This window comes from Notothenia rossii, assembly GCF_949606895.1.
Source record: "Notothenia rossii genome assembly, chromosome: 8".
Classification (NCBI taxonomy): domain Eukaryota; kingdom Metazoa; phylum Chordata; class Actinopteri; order Perciformes; family Nototheniidae; genus Notothenia; species Notothenia rossii.
Genome location: NC_136906.1, coordinates 82468872 through 82484792, shown reverse-complemented (window position 1 = coordinate 82484792; position 15921 = coordinate 82468872). Strand labels below are relative to the sequence as shown.

Below are 15921 nucleotides of genomic sequence, written 5' to 3'. Positions count from 1 at the left end.
ACATTACTCAAACATAACTCAAACATGACTCAAACATGACTCAAATATAACTCAAACATGACTCAAACATGACTCAAACATGACTCAAACATGACTCCAACATAACTCAAGCATGACTCAAACATGACTCAAACATAACTCAAACATAACTCAAACATGACTCAATTATGACTCAAACATGAATCAAACATAACTCAAACATAACTCAAACATGACTCAAGTATGACTCAAACATGACTCAAACATAACTCAAACATAACTCAAACATGACCCAAACATAACTCAAACATGACTCAAGCATGACTCAAACATGACTCAAACATGACTCAAACATTACTCCAACATGACTCAAGTATGACTCAAACATAACTCAAACATAACTCAAGCATAACTCAAACATGACTCAAACATAACTCAAACATAACTCAAGTATGACTCAAACATGACTCAAACATAACTCAAACATAACTCAAACATGACCCAAACATAACTCAAACATGACTCAAGCATGACTCAAACATGACTCAAACATGACTCAAACATTACTCCAACATGACTCAAGTATGACTCAAACATAACTCAAACATAACTCAAGCATAACTCAAACATGACTCAAACATGACTCAAACATAACTCAAGCATGACTCAAGCATGACTCAAACATGACTCAAACATTACTCCAACATGACTCAAGCATGACTCAAACATAACTCAAACATGACTCAAACATTACTCCAACATGACTCAAGTATGACTCAAACATAACTCAAACATAACTCAAGCATAAATCAAACATGACTCAAACATGACTCAAACATAACTCAAGCATGACTCAAACATGACTCACCATAACTCAAACATGACTCAAGCATGACTCAAACATGACTCAAACATGACTCAAACATTACTCCAACATGACTCAAGTATTACTCAAACATAACTCAAACATAACTCAAGCATAACTCAAACATGACTCAAACATGACTCAAACATAACTCAAGCATGACTCAAACATGACCCAAACATAACTCAAACATGACTCAAGCATGACTCAAACATGACTCAAACATGACTCAAACATTACTCCAACATGACTCAAGTATGACTCAAACATAACTCAAACATAACTCAAGCATAACTCAAACATGACTCAAACATGACTCAAACATAACTCAAGCATGACTCAAACATGACTCACCATAACTCAAACATAATTCAAACATAACTCAAACATGACTCAACATAACTCAAGCATGACTCAAACATGACTCAAACATGACTCAAGCATGACTCAAACATAACTCAAACATAACTCAAACATGACTCAAGCATATCTCAAACTCAAACATAACTCAAACATAACTCAAACATGACTCAAACATGACTCACTCAAACATGACTCAAACATGACTCAAACATAACTCAAACATGACTCAAACATGACTCACTCAAACATGACTCAAGCATGATTCAAGCATGACTCAAGCATGACTCCAACATGACTCAAACATGACTCACTCAAACATGACTCAAACATGACTCAAGCATGACTCAAACATGACTCAAGCATGACTCAAAAATAACTCAAACATGACTCAAACATAACTCAAACATAACTCAAACATGACCCAAACATAACTCAAACATGACTCAAGCATGACTCAAACATGACTCAAACATGACTCAAACATTACTCCAACATGACTCAAGTATGACTCAAACATAACTCAAACATAACTCAAGCATAACTCAAACATGACTCAAACATGACTCAAACATAACTCAAGCATGACTCAAGCATGACTCAAACATGACTCAAACATTACTCCAACATGACTCAAGCATGACTCAAACATAACTCAAACATGACTCAAACATTACTCCAACATGACTCAAGTATGACTCAAACATAACTCAAACATGACTCAAACATTACTCCAACATGACTCAAGCATAAATCAAACATGACTCAAACATGACTCAAACATAACTCAAGCATGACTCAAACATGACTCACCATAACTCAAACATGACTCAAGCATGACTCAAACATGACTCAAACATTACTCCAACATGACTCAAGTATGACTCAAACATAACTCAAACATAACTCAAGCATAACTCAAACATGACTCAAACATGACTCAAACATAACTCAAGCATGACTCAAACATGACCCAAACATAACTCAAACATGACTCAAGCATGACTCAAACATGACTCAAACATGACTCAAACATTACTCCAACATGACTCAAGTATGACTCAAACATAACTCAAACATAACTCAAGCATAACTCAAACATGACTCAAACATGACTCAAACATAACTCAAGCATGACTCAAACATGACTCACCATAACTCAAACATAATTCAAACATAACTCAAACATAACTCAAACATGACTCAACATAACTCAAGCATGACTCAAACATGACTCAAACATGACTCAAGCATGACTCAAACATAACTCAAACATAACTCAAACATGACTCAAGCATATCTCAAACTCAAACATAACTCAAACATAACTCAAACATGACTCAAACATGACTCACTCAAACATGACTCAAACATGACTCAAACATAACTCAAACATGACTCAAACATGACTCAAACATGACTCACTCAAACATGACTCAAGCATGATTCAAGCATGACTCAAGCATGACTCCAACATGACTCAAACATGACTCACTCAAACATGACTCAAACATAACTCAAACATGACTCAAACATGACTCACTCAAACATGAGTCAAACATGACTCAAACATAACTCAAACATGACTCACTCAAACATGACTCAAGCATGATTCAAGCATGACTCAAGCATGACTCCAACATGACTCAAACATGACTCACTCAAACATGACTCAAACATGACTCAAACATGACTCAAGCATGACTCAAGCATGACTCAAAAATAACTCAAACATGACTCAAGCATGACTCAAACATGACTCGAACATGACTCAAGCATGACTCAAACATGACTCAAGCATGACTCAAAAATAACTCAAACATGACTCAAGCATGACTCAAACATGACTCAAACATGACTCAAGCATGACTCAAAAATAATTCAAACATGACTCAAGCATGACTCAAACATAACTCAAACATGACTCAAGCATATCTCAGACTCAAACATGACTCAAACATGACTCAAACATGACTCAAACATAACTCAAACATAACTCAAACATGACTCAAACATGACTCACTCAAACATGACTCAAACATGACTCAAGCATGACTCAAACATGACTCAATCATGACTCAAACATGACTCAAGCATGACTCAAACATGACTCAAGCATGACTCAAAAATAACTCAAACATGACTCAAGCATGACCCAAGCATGACTCAAGCATGACTCACTCAAACATGACTCAATCATGACTCAAACATGACTCAAACATGACTCAAACATAACTCAAGCATGACTCAAACATAACTCAAGCATGACTCAAACATGACTCAAACATGACCCAAGCATAACTCAAACATAACACAAACATGACTCAAACATGACTCAAACATAACTCAAGCATGCCTCAAACATGACTCAAACATTACTCAAACATGACTCAAACATGACTCAAACATAACTCAAATATAACTCAAACATGACTCAAACATGACTCAAACATGACTCAAACATAACTCAAACATGACTCAAACATGACTCAAACATAACTCAAACATGACCCAAGCATGACTCAAACATAACTCAAACATGACCCAAGCATGACTCAAACATAACTCGAACATGACTCAAACATGACTCCAACATAACTCAAGCATGACTCAAACATGACTCAAACATAACTCAAACATAACTCAAACATGACTCAATTATGACTCAAACATGAATCAAACATAACTCAAACATAACTCAAACATGACTCAAGTATGACTCAAACATGACTCAAACATAACTCAAACATAACTCAAAAATGACCCAAACATAACTCAAACATTACTCAAGTATGACTCAAACATGACTCAAACATAACTCAAACATAACTCAAAAATGACCCAAACATAACTCAAACATTACTCAAGTATGACTCAAACATGACTCAAACATAACTCAAACATAACTCAAACATTACTCAAACATGAATCAAACATAACTCAAACATAACTCAAACATGACTCAAGTATGACTCAAACATGACTCAAACATAACTCAAACATAACTCAAACATAACTCAAACATAACTCAAACATTACTCCAACATGACTCAAGTATGACTCAAACATAACTCAAACATAACTCAAGCATAACTCAAACATGACTCAAACATGACTCAAACATAACTCAAGCATGACTCAAACATGACTCAACATAACTCAAACATAACTCAAACATAACTCAAACATAACTCAAACATGACTCAAGATAACTCAAGCATGACTCAAACATGACTCAAACATGACCCAAGCATGACTCAAACATAACTCAAACATGACTCAAGCATATCTCAAACTCAAACATAACTCAAACATAACTCAAACATGACTCAAACATGACTCACTCAAACATAACTCAAACATGACTCAAACATAACTCAAACATAACTCAAACATAACTCAAACATGAGTCAAACATGACTCAAACATGACTCAAACATGACTCACTCAAACATGACTCAAGCATGATTCAAGCATGACTCCAACATGACTCAAACATGACTCACTCAAACATGACTCAAACATGACTCAAGCATGACTCAAACATGACTCAAGCATGACTCAAAAATAACTCAAACATGACTCAAGCATGACTCAAACATGACTCGAACATGACTCAAGCATGACTCAAAAATAACTCAAACATGACTCAAGCATGACTCAAACATAACTCAAACATAACTCAAACATGACTCAAGCATATCTCAAACTCAAACATAACTCAAACATAACTCAAACATGACTCAAACATGACTCACTCAAACATTAGTCAAACATGACTCAAACATAACTCAAACATGACTCACTCAAACATGACTCAAGCATGATTCAAGCATGACTCAAGCATGACTCCAACATGACTCAAACATGACTCACTCAAACATGACTCAAGCATGACTCAAGCATGACTCAAAAATAACTCAAACATGACTCAAGCATGACTCAAACATTACTCAAACATGACTCGAACATGACTCAAGCATGACTCAAAAATAACTCAAACATGACTCAAGCATGACTCAAACATGACTCAAACATGACTCAAGCATGACTCAAAAATAACTCAAACATGACTCAAGCATGACTCAAACATAACTCAAACATGACTCAAGCATATCTCAGACTCAACCATAACTCAAACATGACTCAAACATGACTCAAACATGACTCAAACATGACTCACTCAAACATGACTCAAACATGACTCAAGCATGACTCAAACATGACTCAATCATGACTCAAACATGACTCAAGCATGACTCAAACATGACTCAAGCATGACTCAAAAATAACTCAAACATGACTCAATTATGACCCAAGCATGACTCAAGCATGACTCACTCAAACATGACTCAAGCATGACTCAAACATGACTCAAATGCTCCAACTCGCTGCTGTTCATAGTGGACTTGACCTAAAAAAAATCCTGGTTGAATTCTCCACGACTCACAGATGTGGGAAAGAGTTATCTCGACACTGATGCGTTATGTCTGTCCAGTTCTTTGAACCGACAGCTGGGCCATCGCTCAGCAGCCATCAGGTGATTCAGAGAGAAGATGAACTGATAACACCTGTCGTCCAGTCCTCAGAGACATGAGTTCATGATGGACAGTTAATAATCTTGTCTGTCCTCTACTGCTGATATTAAAGCAGAATTACAACAACAAAAAACAGATCGGAGATCAGGGCGCTTGGTGCAACTGGTTAGCAGAAAGCTAAAGTGTTAGCAACTCTTTTTATCAATCTAGGTTAGAATAGATTCTCCTTTTGCTGGTGGCACAGAGTACAAGCACTGAGAAAAAGAAATGCAGTTAGCATCTAACCAGGAGTTCAAAAGAAGCAGTGATATTTATAATATAAGAAATCTATGAAACATTCTAAATCAAATGTTTTATATTAATCCATCTTCCTTTTTATGGGTTTGCCTTGATGTGTAGGCAGTGGTTGCTGAAATAGCATTTTGTCCTGCAGGATATTCCACCGTTGAATCACCTCCTGCATGTGTAGGATAGCCAATAGGATGGCTCTCTCTGAAATAACATGTTATTTGCCAAATTCTCAAAAATACACCACCTACCCCCGCTTTAAGACTGGGAGGTCATGTGTGATGTGTAATGGGATGGATGCAGCTTACAGAAATCCACATGTTTCTTCAACTGCTGAAACATTGCTCCTGGTAAAGTGCTGACTTGGTTCTGCAGCATGAAACACCACGGACTTCTGATGCTTAATTAGCCCTGTCCCAAACAGGAAACGGCTGATCTGGAAGATGTCTGCAGGGCTGGTGAGGTCACAAGAGGCCGATTTACAGGGTTGCATTTCAGGTTTACAACTCATGTCCCCTGCACGGTTCATTGTGCAGATCAAGGCTCCGACTTGTTAAGACACAGTCGGGGTTCAGGTCTGTCCAGCTTGTGAGTCCTCGTTAAACTGAAGGCAGACCACGCTGCTTCTGAAAAACAACACTTAGATCACCACGAGACCATTGTTTGCCACCAACAGACCACAATATGTCCCGGGACGAGGTGAACAACAGTCCTGGTAACTATCTGCATCCATCAGCGGTTTCCATGTCAGTATAAGTGGTTTCCAGCCGCTGCATTTATAAAAACAAGAGAGGGAGAGACACAACGAACTGAACTGGAGGTTTGTGGTCCGTTTGTCCACTCCCATGGCAAAGAAACCTCACAGTATTCCTCCTTCTGATCCACAAGGTGCCAAATCACGTTATTTCATGTTCACTGCGCGCCAACGTAAATAAAAATGATTGAGAGGAATTTGGGGAAACTCTAGCTGAAGCCAATATCTCACTCAAAAATCTAGATTTCACACCAATATTCAAATCAGCTTTTATAAACACAGTTTCGACCCATTGGTGGAACCTCTGCCATGATATTTCCTATTTAGGTCAAAACTCCATCTCTCTTCTGATGCGAGCAGTTGTGACACTAGAAAGCGAGTTTATAGTTTCCTCGCTAAGGGCCATGAGTTAAACTTTATAGACAATAACTTTTTCTCAGACGGTTTTGGGTTCCCATGTCTACTTCTGTCACCCGTTCAACACTCCAAGCAGCCCTCATAGCAATGCATGCTTCTTTGACTCTGATCTATCGAGTGTTTTCTGCTCTTTAGATGCATGTATGTGAGGCCACACTTTGTAAAGTGAGGCCGTTTGCATCTGTGGCTCCAGAAAAGCTAAATGTTGGAGGAGACAAAAGTCCTGTCCAGGCTCCTTCCTCGTTTTGAGACTGCCAAGCAAAAGTTTAATTTCTCGCCCTGTTATGAGAGTCCGCCCGGCTCCTCAGGGTTTGACAATATTTGACAATAAACAGGCGGATCAGGCGTTTAATCCGCGAGCTGGCTGCTTGGATTGGCAGGATTCCTGTGCAGGTAGAAGCCACCCTGACACCGTAACTCTCTCTCTCTTGATCCAATGGAGAGGTGCAAAGGGAATGCAGTGGGACGGTGTGGGCAGGAAAACGTCTGGGTTTTTAACTCGCCAGCATGTGTTTTTAGTCTTGGTGGACTCAAGTTTCTCGGGAGGTAATAAAGGTGCAGAGGCCAAAATGAAAGCAAAATAGATTGTCCGCAGCCTAAAATCAGAAATGTTTAAAGCCAAAGTGTCTGCAGCTTGAATCCCAGGAGAGGCTGGGGAAATCCTGCGAGGCTGAAGGGAGTAAGACATGTTCTCCTCTTCATCAACAACCGCCGGTGAGCCTCTGCAGGCAGAACACCCCCAACGGACCTGCCGTAGTGTGAGAACCACCTCCGACCAACAACGTGCTGCTGTTGCAGAGCTACTGTACGGATAGGACTAACCTTAAGATAAGATAAGAGGTACTTTATTGATCTCAATTTGGGACATGTTTGCGTTCTTAGGATGCCAAATGTCTGGTCAAAAGCACAATATGTAGTTTTGTGCAACTCTCCGAATCCGCGGTTGGGAAAGTCTGAGTTTGGAATCGTCTACAATAATAATAACAACTTGGATTTATAATGTAGCGCCTGTCATGAAACCTAAGGACGCTTTACAATGGGAAGAGTTTGGGGGACAAAAAGGAAAAGAGTTACACAAACAGGGACGAGTAAATAAGAAGATAGTTGGTTTTCCAATTAGGAAACTTCTTCAATAAAGAAGATAGAAATCATCTCTTAAAGCTCCATTATATCTGATCTTCAGAATCAGAATCAGAACATTCAGAAAAATAGAATAAGTTATCTTCTCCCGGTTCGGACTGCTTCAGCCTCGATAGTTCAGGAGGTTTTCAGCGCCTCCTGTCTGATATAAAGCGGTAAAAACAGTGAATAAAGTTCCAGTTTGACGACAAAAATCAGGCGCTAACGTTAGCTCGGCTAGTTTCTCTGATAACTTAATATCCAGACGTTCAGGAGGATTATACCAGCAGCCAAATGATTCTCCTCTTTCACAAACCAAAGCAGTCATGATGCGTAAAACTGATAGAAACACAGATGAAAGCAGTTTCATGTTTAAAATCAGTGCTAGGGGGCTAGAAGCTAAAGGCTAACGTTAGCTTAGCTTCATTCCCTGATAACAGGGTTGCCAACTTTGGGTACCTGGCTGGAGTGAGATTTTGATATCATGGGTTTAATTACATATATGCGCACTAAATGACTGCTATCGTGTCAGCAGCGGGACCTTAGCATATATATAAGATATATAATATATACAAATACACAATATCAGACACAGACCATAAAGGGCACTTAGTTTCATTCACTAATGAAAGTCAAACACATGTTTGTTTCCACTGTTTCCTTGTGTGCCTGTCGCGATAAGCAATTAATTGACTTATCGTACGATAAATAAAAATGAACTCAATACATTTCCATTTACTTGAGGATGTGACTAGCAGTTTGGAAGGATGTACTTGAATTATTATTATATATTATCATGATGTCAGTGTTCTCAAATGGTCATACAACGGTGCCGACAATATTATCGTTGATCGCAATAATTTCCGGGAAATGTATCCAACAAAATTAATTATCGTGAGAGGCCTATACATGAGCCGGGGCCTCTCATATGAGGCACACCTGCACACCTGCACACCTGCTAGCCTGTTCCACTCTTCGTTTTCCGAATGCCAGGAACGATTCTTGCCTCGCTTCTGAAGCAAGACGCTCGGAAGACATGTGCTACCAAGCAAGCGTCTTCCACATTGAGAAACACCCTCAGTCTCCCACTGCTCTGCTGTCTGTTAACGTTGTTAATAGTGGTGGAAGCGGATTGACAGCTTGAGCAGCTGTCAACTCAACATCATAAATAACCAACCAACAACGGTCGCTGGTTCATCAAGTCATCAGTTTTTGGCGTGAGAATAGTTTGGGCAGCGTGAGTGTGTCACACGCCAGATGCGTGAGAGTTGGCAACCCTGCTGATAACGTCAGATCCAGACGGCCCATCTTTAAAATCCTTCATCTGGTTGAGATATAGATTTAGAAAACACAAAGATGTAAAGAGTGTTTGGTAAAATGTAAAATGTTTGTCTCTATGAAACCTGATGTTCTTTTATGATTCTGTTTTCTTCAAGGTTGCGTCAGCTAAATGCAATGTAATGTAAAAATGTGTCTTAAAACTGGATCAAAGTCAGTTCGTGATGATGCATGCTCAAAGGAGCCATGTCACCATTACAGGAGACCCTAGGGAGCAGCGTTAGCTCCATTAAAATGCACTTATTCCTCTCAAATACACTCAGCTCATTGTATAACGTAGCTCCATGAAGTACCTTTCTATCTATCTCTACCCATTGGCCATTACAAAACATGACGTCATCAAGCACATATTTCCAATTTCAGTAGCTCAGTCAGTCTCTGTAGTAACAGTTTAACGGGCTATTGGGTTTTATTTAGTGCCCGCAGAGCTCAGAGAAACAGAACCTGGTGTCGAATAGCGTTGTTTCTGCAGCGAAACCCTAATCGCCCTCAGATGTTTGGCGCTGACACGACAAACAGCAGAAGGGAGGCAGTGGAGGAAGAGGAAGGAGAAGAGAGAGGAAGATTGGAATGGAGCAGGGGGAAATGGAGGGGGATTTTGAGTTGAAATATATGAAGTAACAGCTCGTAAATAAAGCTGAAGAGACAAGGCGCTGACAGACGTGGGCTCGGAGGTCCCTGTAAATATATTCCTCTGGACTTTGATGGAGGTGACATCTCTCTCTCCAGTTCAAACAAAACGTCCAACAGCCATGCCGATGGGAAAGTCCCGTTTGCAGGTATTTGGTCGTAGACCCAGATACATTGAGATGCTGTGACCTGATGAAAAGTCAAGAGGATCACCAAAGTTATTACAAATCTTCCTGAGGGGAGCATTAATACTTCGCCCAGATTTCATCACAATCCATCAAATATTTATCCAGATATTTCACTATGAAGCTGGAGGAGCGAGGGGAAAATACATCAACGTCAACACTTCAGGCGCTAGGTTTGAGGATGCATTGTGACCCTGGAGATGTGGAGTACCCCAAATACAGTTAGAAGCAGGGCCGTCCTTGGCCAACATGAGGCCGCGAGGGGGGGGGGGGGGGGTGACGCGGAGCGGAGCAGCGGAACCTCGCGGCTGAACTGCGCGGAAAACGCGGAGAGCTGCGGCCCTCTGGGCGGGGCCCCCTCGGCAAGGCGGGGCCCCATGCAGCCTGCGTGATTGGCCTGTAGGGAGGGGCGGCCCTGGTTAGAAGTGTAGAGTAGGGTCTCCAGCTCAGAGAGACTGCTGGATGCTAACCTGCAGATGTTGGGACATTTGCACATTTATAAGTTGTGTTAATTAAAATGTGGACAATAGATAATACATGTCTTGTACGATTCTGGAGTGGTTTTGGGGATTAGTCAGGATGCTGAATCCATTCCTGACATTTCCAGGATCAACAATGGCAGTTTTAACCAGAAAGGGTCCATATCTGTTCTCTCTGTGGACTGATCCTGATGCATTTTGGGTCCATTTGAAAGTGTTATGGACTCCTTTGGATTGCACATATTGCTTATTTATTTAGAGAATAATTGTCAGGTAATAATAATGTTCATCTTGTGCTCTCTATATTCAATGGTCTCAATACTCATGGTAATCAAAATCAGCCACAGAGAGATATGTCCTCTTTCTGGTTAAAACTGACATTTTGGATCCTAGAAAATTCAGAAATGGACTCAGCATCCTCAACAACCCACAAAACCACTCCAGAGCTATTTGATAAATGCTAATTAACTCAACGTATACTAACTGTGTCCCAGCATGTAGGTTAGCATCCAGCAGTCTCTCTGGGCTGCAGACCCCACTCTACACTTCTATCAGAACACTTTGGGTCTCAACATGTCTCTCTGAGCTGCAGACCCCACTCTACACTTCTATCAGAACACTTTGGGTCTCAACATGTCTCTATGAGCTGCAGACCCTACTCTACACTTCTATCAGAACACTTTGGGTCTCAACATGTCTCTATGAGCTGCAGACCCCACTCTACACTTCTATCAGAACCCTTTGGGTCTCAACATGTCTCTATGAGCTGGAGACCCCACTCTACACTTCTATCAGAACACTTTGGGTCTCAACATGTCTCTATGAGCTGGAGACCCCACTCTACACTTCTATCAGAACACTTTGGGTCTCAACATGTCTCTATGAGCTGCAGACCCCACTCTACACTTCTATCAGAACCCTTTGGGGTCTCAACATGTCTCTGAGCTGCAGACCCCACTCTACACTTCTATCAGAACACTTTGGGTCTCAACATGTCCAGGTGCTGGCAACGAGACTGAAGTGTTGGCAGGACTTAGATGACCCTCGATCTTCACATGCTGCAGGTCTCTCCCTGACATTTTGAGCACACAATAACCCACAATTCATAGCGTTTTGATGTTAAACACGGGGGAAAGCCCGTAGGCGTGTTCAGCCGGTTTAATTGGATGCACTGGTATGCTACAATTACACAGAACCACTCAATTAACTGGGATCTAAGGAACACACGAAGCAACAGCAACATGGAACAGATTACATTATCAGGATACAAAAAAGGTATTCGGTAATATTTACATTTAAAAAACAATTAATCAGATTACTGTTTGTGAAACAGAGATTACTATCAGGATTAGGTACAAGATCTGAGTACTTCTACTTTTACTAAAGTACAGGATCTGAGTACTTCTACTTTTACTCAAGTACATGGTCTGAATACTTCTACTTTTACTAAAGTACAAGATCTGAGTACTTCTACTTTTACTCCAGTACAAGATCTGAGTACTTCTACTTTTACTCAAGTACAAGATCTGAGTACTTCTACTTTTACTCCAGTACAAGATCTGAGTACTTCTACTTTTACTAAAGTACAGGATCTGAGTACTTCTACTTTTACTAAAGTACATGGTCTGAGTACTTCTACTTTTACTCCAGTACAAGATCTGAGTACTTCTACTTTTACTCAAGTACAAGATCTGAGTACTTCTACTTTTACTCCAGTACAAGATCTGAGTACTTCTACTTTTACTAAAGTACAGGATCTGAGAACTTCTACTTTTACTAAAGTACATGGTCTGAGTACTTCTACTTTTACTCACTTACAAGATCTGTGTACTTCTACTTTTACTAAAGTACAAGATCTGATTACTTCTGCTTTTACTCAAGTACAAGATCTGAGTACTTCTACTTTTACTCAAGAACAAGATCTAAGTACTTCTACTTTTACTGAAGTACAAGTAATCATCATCATCTTTTATCCATACGCTCCCAGAGAGGCAGACTCAGATTCAAACGAATCTTTTTATATCAGCGACTTCCCACTTAATTGGTCTTTTAATCAAAATTTATTTATTTTGTAATATTATTATTTAATTTATTTTGTCTTATTGTTTTATTTACTTATTTTATTTATTCATGTCTTTCTTTATTTCACCGTGAGGGATAACAAGTGTTCTACAAATAAAGCTTTATTAATATCCAGGAGCACGTTATGCGTCTTGCAGATGTGGAATAAATTCAATGATTCAATGGGGAGGAGGGGGGGTTAATGGGGGGTCCAGTCATTCTGATGTTTCAGTTGAACTATCGGTCCTTAGTAACAAGCCACCAAGAACCAGAGCAACGAGTATGCTTTCAAATATCAGATGGAAGTAATAATGTTTGTCATGTTGCAACCTACTTATTTATATAAATAGTTATCACCGCAATAAACTGTATTTCATTTGGTCTTAATACGTTATTTAATTTCATATTCTGTTCTTGTACATATCATATTCTATTTACATGTAGACTCTTTTGTATTTAGTATTGTATGATATATGGAGCTCAGGTCAGGAGAACGTCAGGGCCATCTCTACTCTGTGGCTGCTGAGCATCTGACCATCTCTACTCTGTGGCTGCTGAGCATCTGACCATCTCTACTCTGTGGCTGCTGAGCATCTGACCATCTCTACTCTGTGGCTGCTGAGCATCTGACCATCTCTACTCTGTGGCTGCTGAGCATCTGACCATCTCTACTCTGTGGCTGCTGAGCATCTGACCATCTCTACTCTGTGGCTGCTGAGCATCTGACCATCTCTACTCTGTGGCTGCTAAGCATCTGAGCATCTCTACTCTGTGGCTGCTAAGCATCTGACCATCTCTACTCTGTGGCTGCTAAGCATCTGACCATCTCTACTCTGTGGCTGCTGAGCATCTGACCATCTCTACTCTGTGGCTGCTGAGCATCTGACCATCTCTACTCTGTGGCTGCTGAGCATCTGACCATAACACCTTTGAACCTTTGAATCTTAACGTCTGCTCAGGTTCCACACGCTGCAGAGAGAGTTAAGTGTAAACACGTCTAAAGGTCTTTCAGCCTCACTAACACTTAACGTCTGCTCAGGTTCCACACGCTGCAGAGAGAGTTAAGTGTAAACACGTCTAAAGGTCTTTCCGCCTCACTAACACTTAACGTCTGCTCAGGTTCCACACGCTGCAGAGAGAGTTAAGTGTAAACACGTCTAAAGGTCTTTCAACCTCACTAACACTTAACGTCTGCTCAGGTTCCACACGCTGCAGAGAGAGTTAAGTGTAAACACGTCTAAAGGTCTTTCCGCCTCACTAACACTTAACGTCTGCTCAGGTTCCACACGCTGCAGAGAGAGTTAAGTGTAAACACGTCTAAAGGTCTTTCAACCTCACTAACACTTAACGTCTGCTCAGGTTCCACACGCTGCAGAGAGAGTTAAGTGTAAACACGTCTAAAGGTCTTTCAACCTCACTAACACTTAACGTCTGCTCAGGTTCCACACGCTGCAGAGAGAGTTAAGTGTAAACACGTCTAAAGGTCTTTCAACCTCACTAACACTTAACGTCTGCTCAGGTTCCACACGCTGCAGAGAGAGTTAAGTGTAAACACGTCTAAAGGTCTTTCAACCTCACTAACACTTAACGTCTGCTCAGGTTCCACACGCTGCAGAGAGAGTTAAGTGTAAACACGTCTAAAGGTCTTTCAGCCTCACTAACACTTAACGTCTGCTCAGGTTCCACACGCTGCAGAGACAGTTAAGTGTAAACACGTCTAAAGGTCTTTCAGCCTCACTAACACTTAACGTCTGCTCAGGTTCGACACGCTGCAGAGAGAGTTAAGTGTAAACACGTCTAAAGGTCTTTCAGCCTCACTAACACTTAACGTATGCTCAGGTTCCACACGCTGCAGAGAGAGTTAAGTGTAAACACGTCTAAAGGTCTTTCAGCCTCACTAACACTTAATGTCTGCTCAGGTTCCACACGCTGCAGAGAGAGTTAAGTGTAAACACGTCTAAAGGTCTTTCAGCTTCACTAACACTTAATGTCTGCTCAGGTTCCACACGCTGCAGAGACAGTTAAGTGTAAACACGTCTAAAGGACTTTCAGCCTCACTAACACTTAACGTCTGCTCAGGTTCCACACGCTGCAGAAACAGTTAAGTGTAAACACGTCTAAAGGTCTTTCAGCCTCACTAACACTTAATGCAATGAAAAGGAGAAGTGTAGCTCGCCCAACCAGCAGCACGCTCCTCACAGCTCTCTTCCCGATCAGAGACAGATACCTTGAAGCACCAACATCAGAGTCGTGGTGAGAACCCAAAAGTACGTGTGTAAGTCCATCCTGCTCGCCTCCTCCTTATCGTCCAGGTAAGAAATGTTTCCTTCACGTGAGGTTCCTCGAGGCAGCGTCCCGTCTTCACGAAATAAAAAACACCTCAAAGGAAAAAAAGCCTTCGTGCTGAAATCCAACACCTGGAAAGAAACAGAAAGAAGGTCCAGAGGAACTGTTCCCACCCAGGTGCAGAGCTGAAGTAACGCTGCAGGAGGAGGAGGAGGAGGAGGAGGAGGAGGAGGAGGAGGAGGAGGAGGAGGAGGAGGAAGAGGAGGAGGAGGAGGCTGTGGGAGGGGAAAGTGAGCACAGCTGTCTGGAGCTGTGTCATATCAGATGGAGGAAGAGGAGGACACACAGGGGAGGCTGGGTCCAACTCAATTCACTTCAAAGTCAAGTTACCAGCTTAGTGAACCGACATGTGGAGACCCAAAGTGTTCTGATAGAAGTGTAGAGTGGGGTCTCCAGCTCAGAGAGACATGTTGAGATCCAAAGTGTTCCAATAGAAGTGTAGAGTGGGGTCTCCAGCTCAGAGAGACATGTTGAGACCCAAAGTGTTCTGATAGAAGTGTAGAGTGGGGTCTCCAGCTCATAGAGACATGTGGAGACCCAAAGTGTTCTGATAGAAGTGTAG

General features: G+C 40.9%; 1 protein-coding gene across 1 annotated transcript in view; it reads right to left on the bottom strand.

The window, feature by feature from the left end:
• The window catches only part of LOC307016495 (uncharacterized protein), a 41367-nt gene extending 25906 nt beyond the window's left edge, over positions 1-15461 (bottom strand). Inside the window, exon 1 of the mRNA XM_079645607.1 lies at positions 15241-15461. Coding sequence (XP_079501733.1) covers positions 15241-15298 — 58 coding nt within the window. The 5' untranslated portion in view covers positions 15299-15461. The remainder of the gene's footprint in view (positions 1-15240) is intronic.
• Positions 15462-15921: the final 460 nt, after the last annotated feature.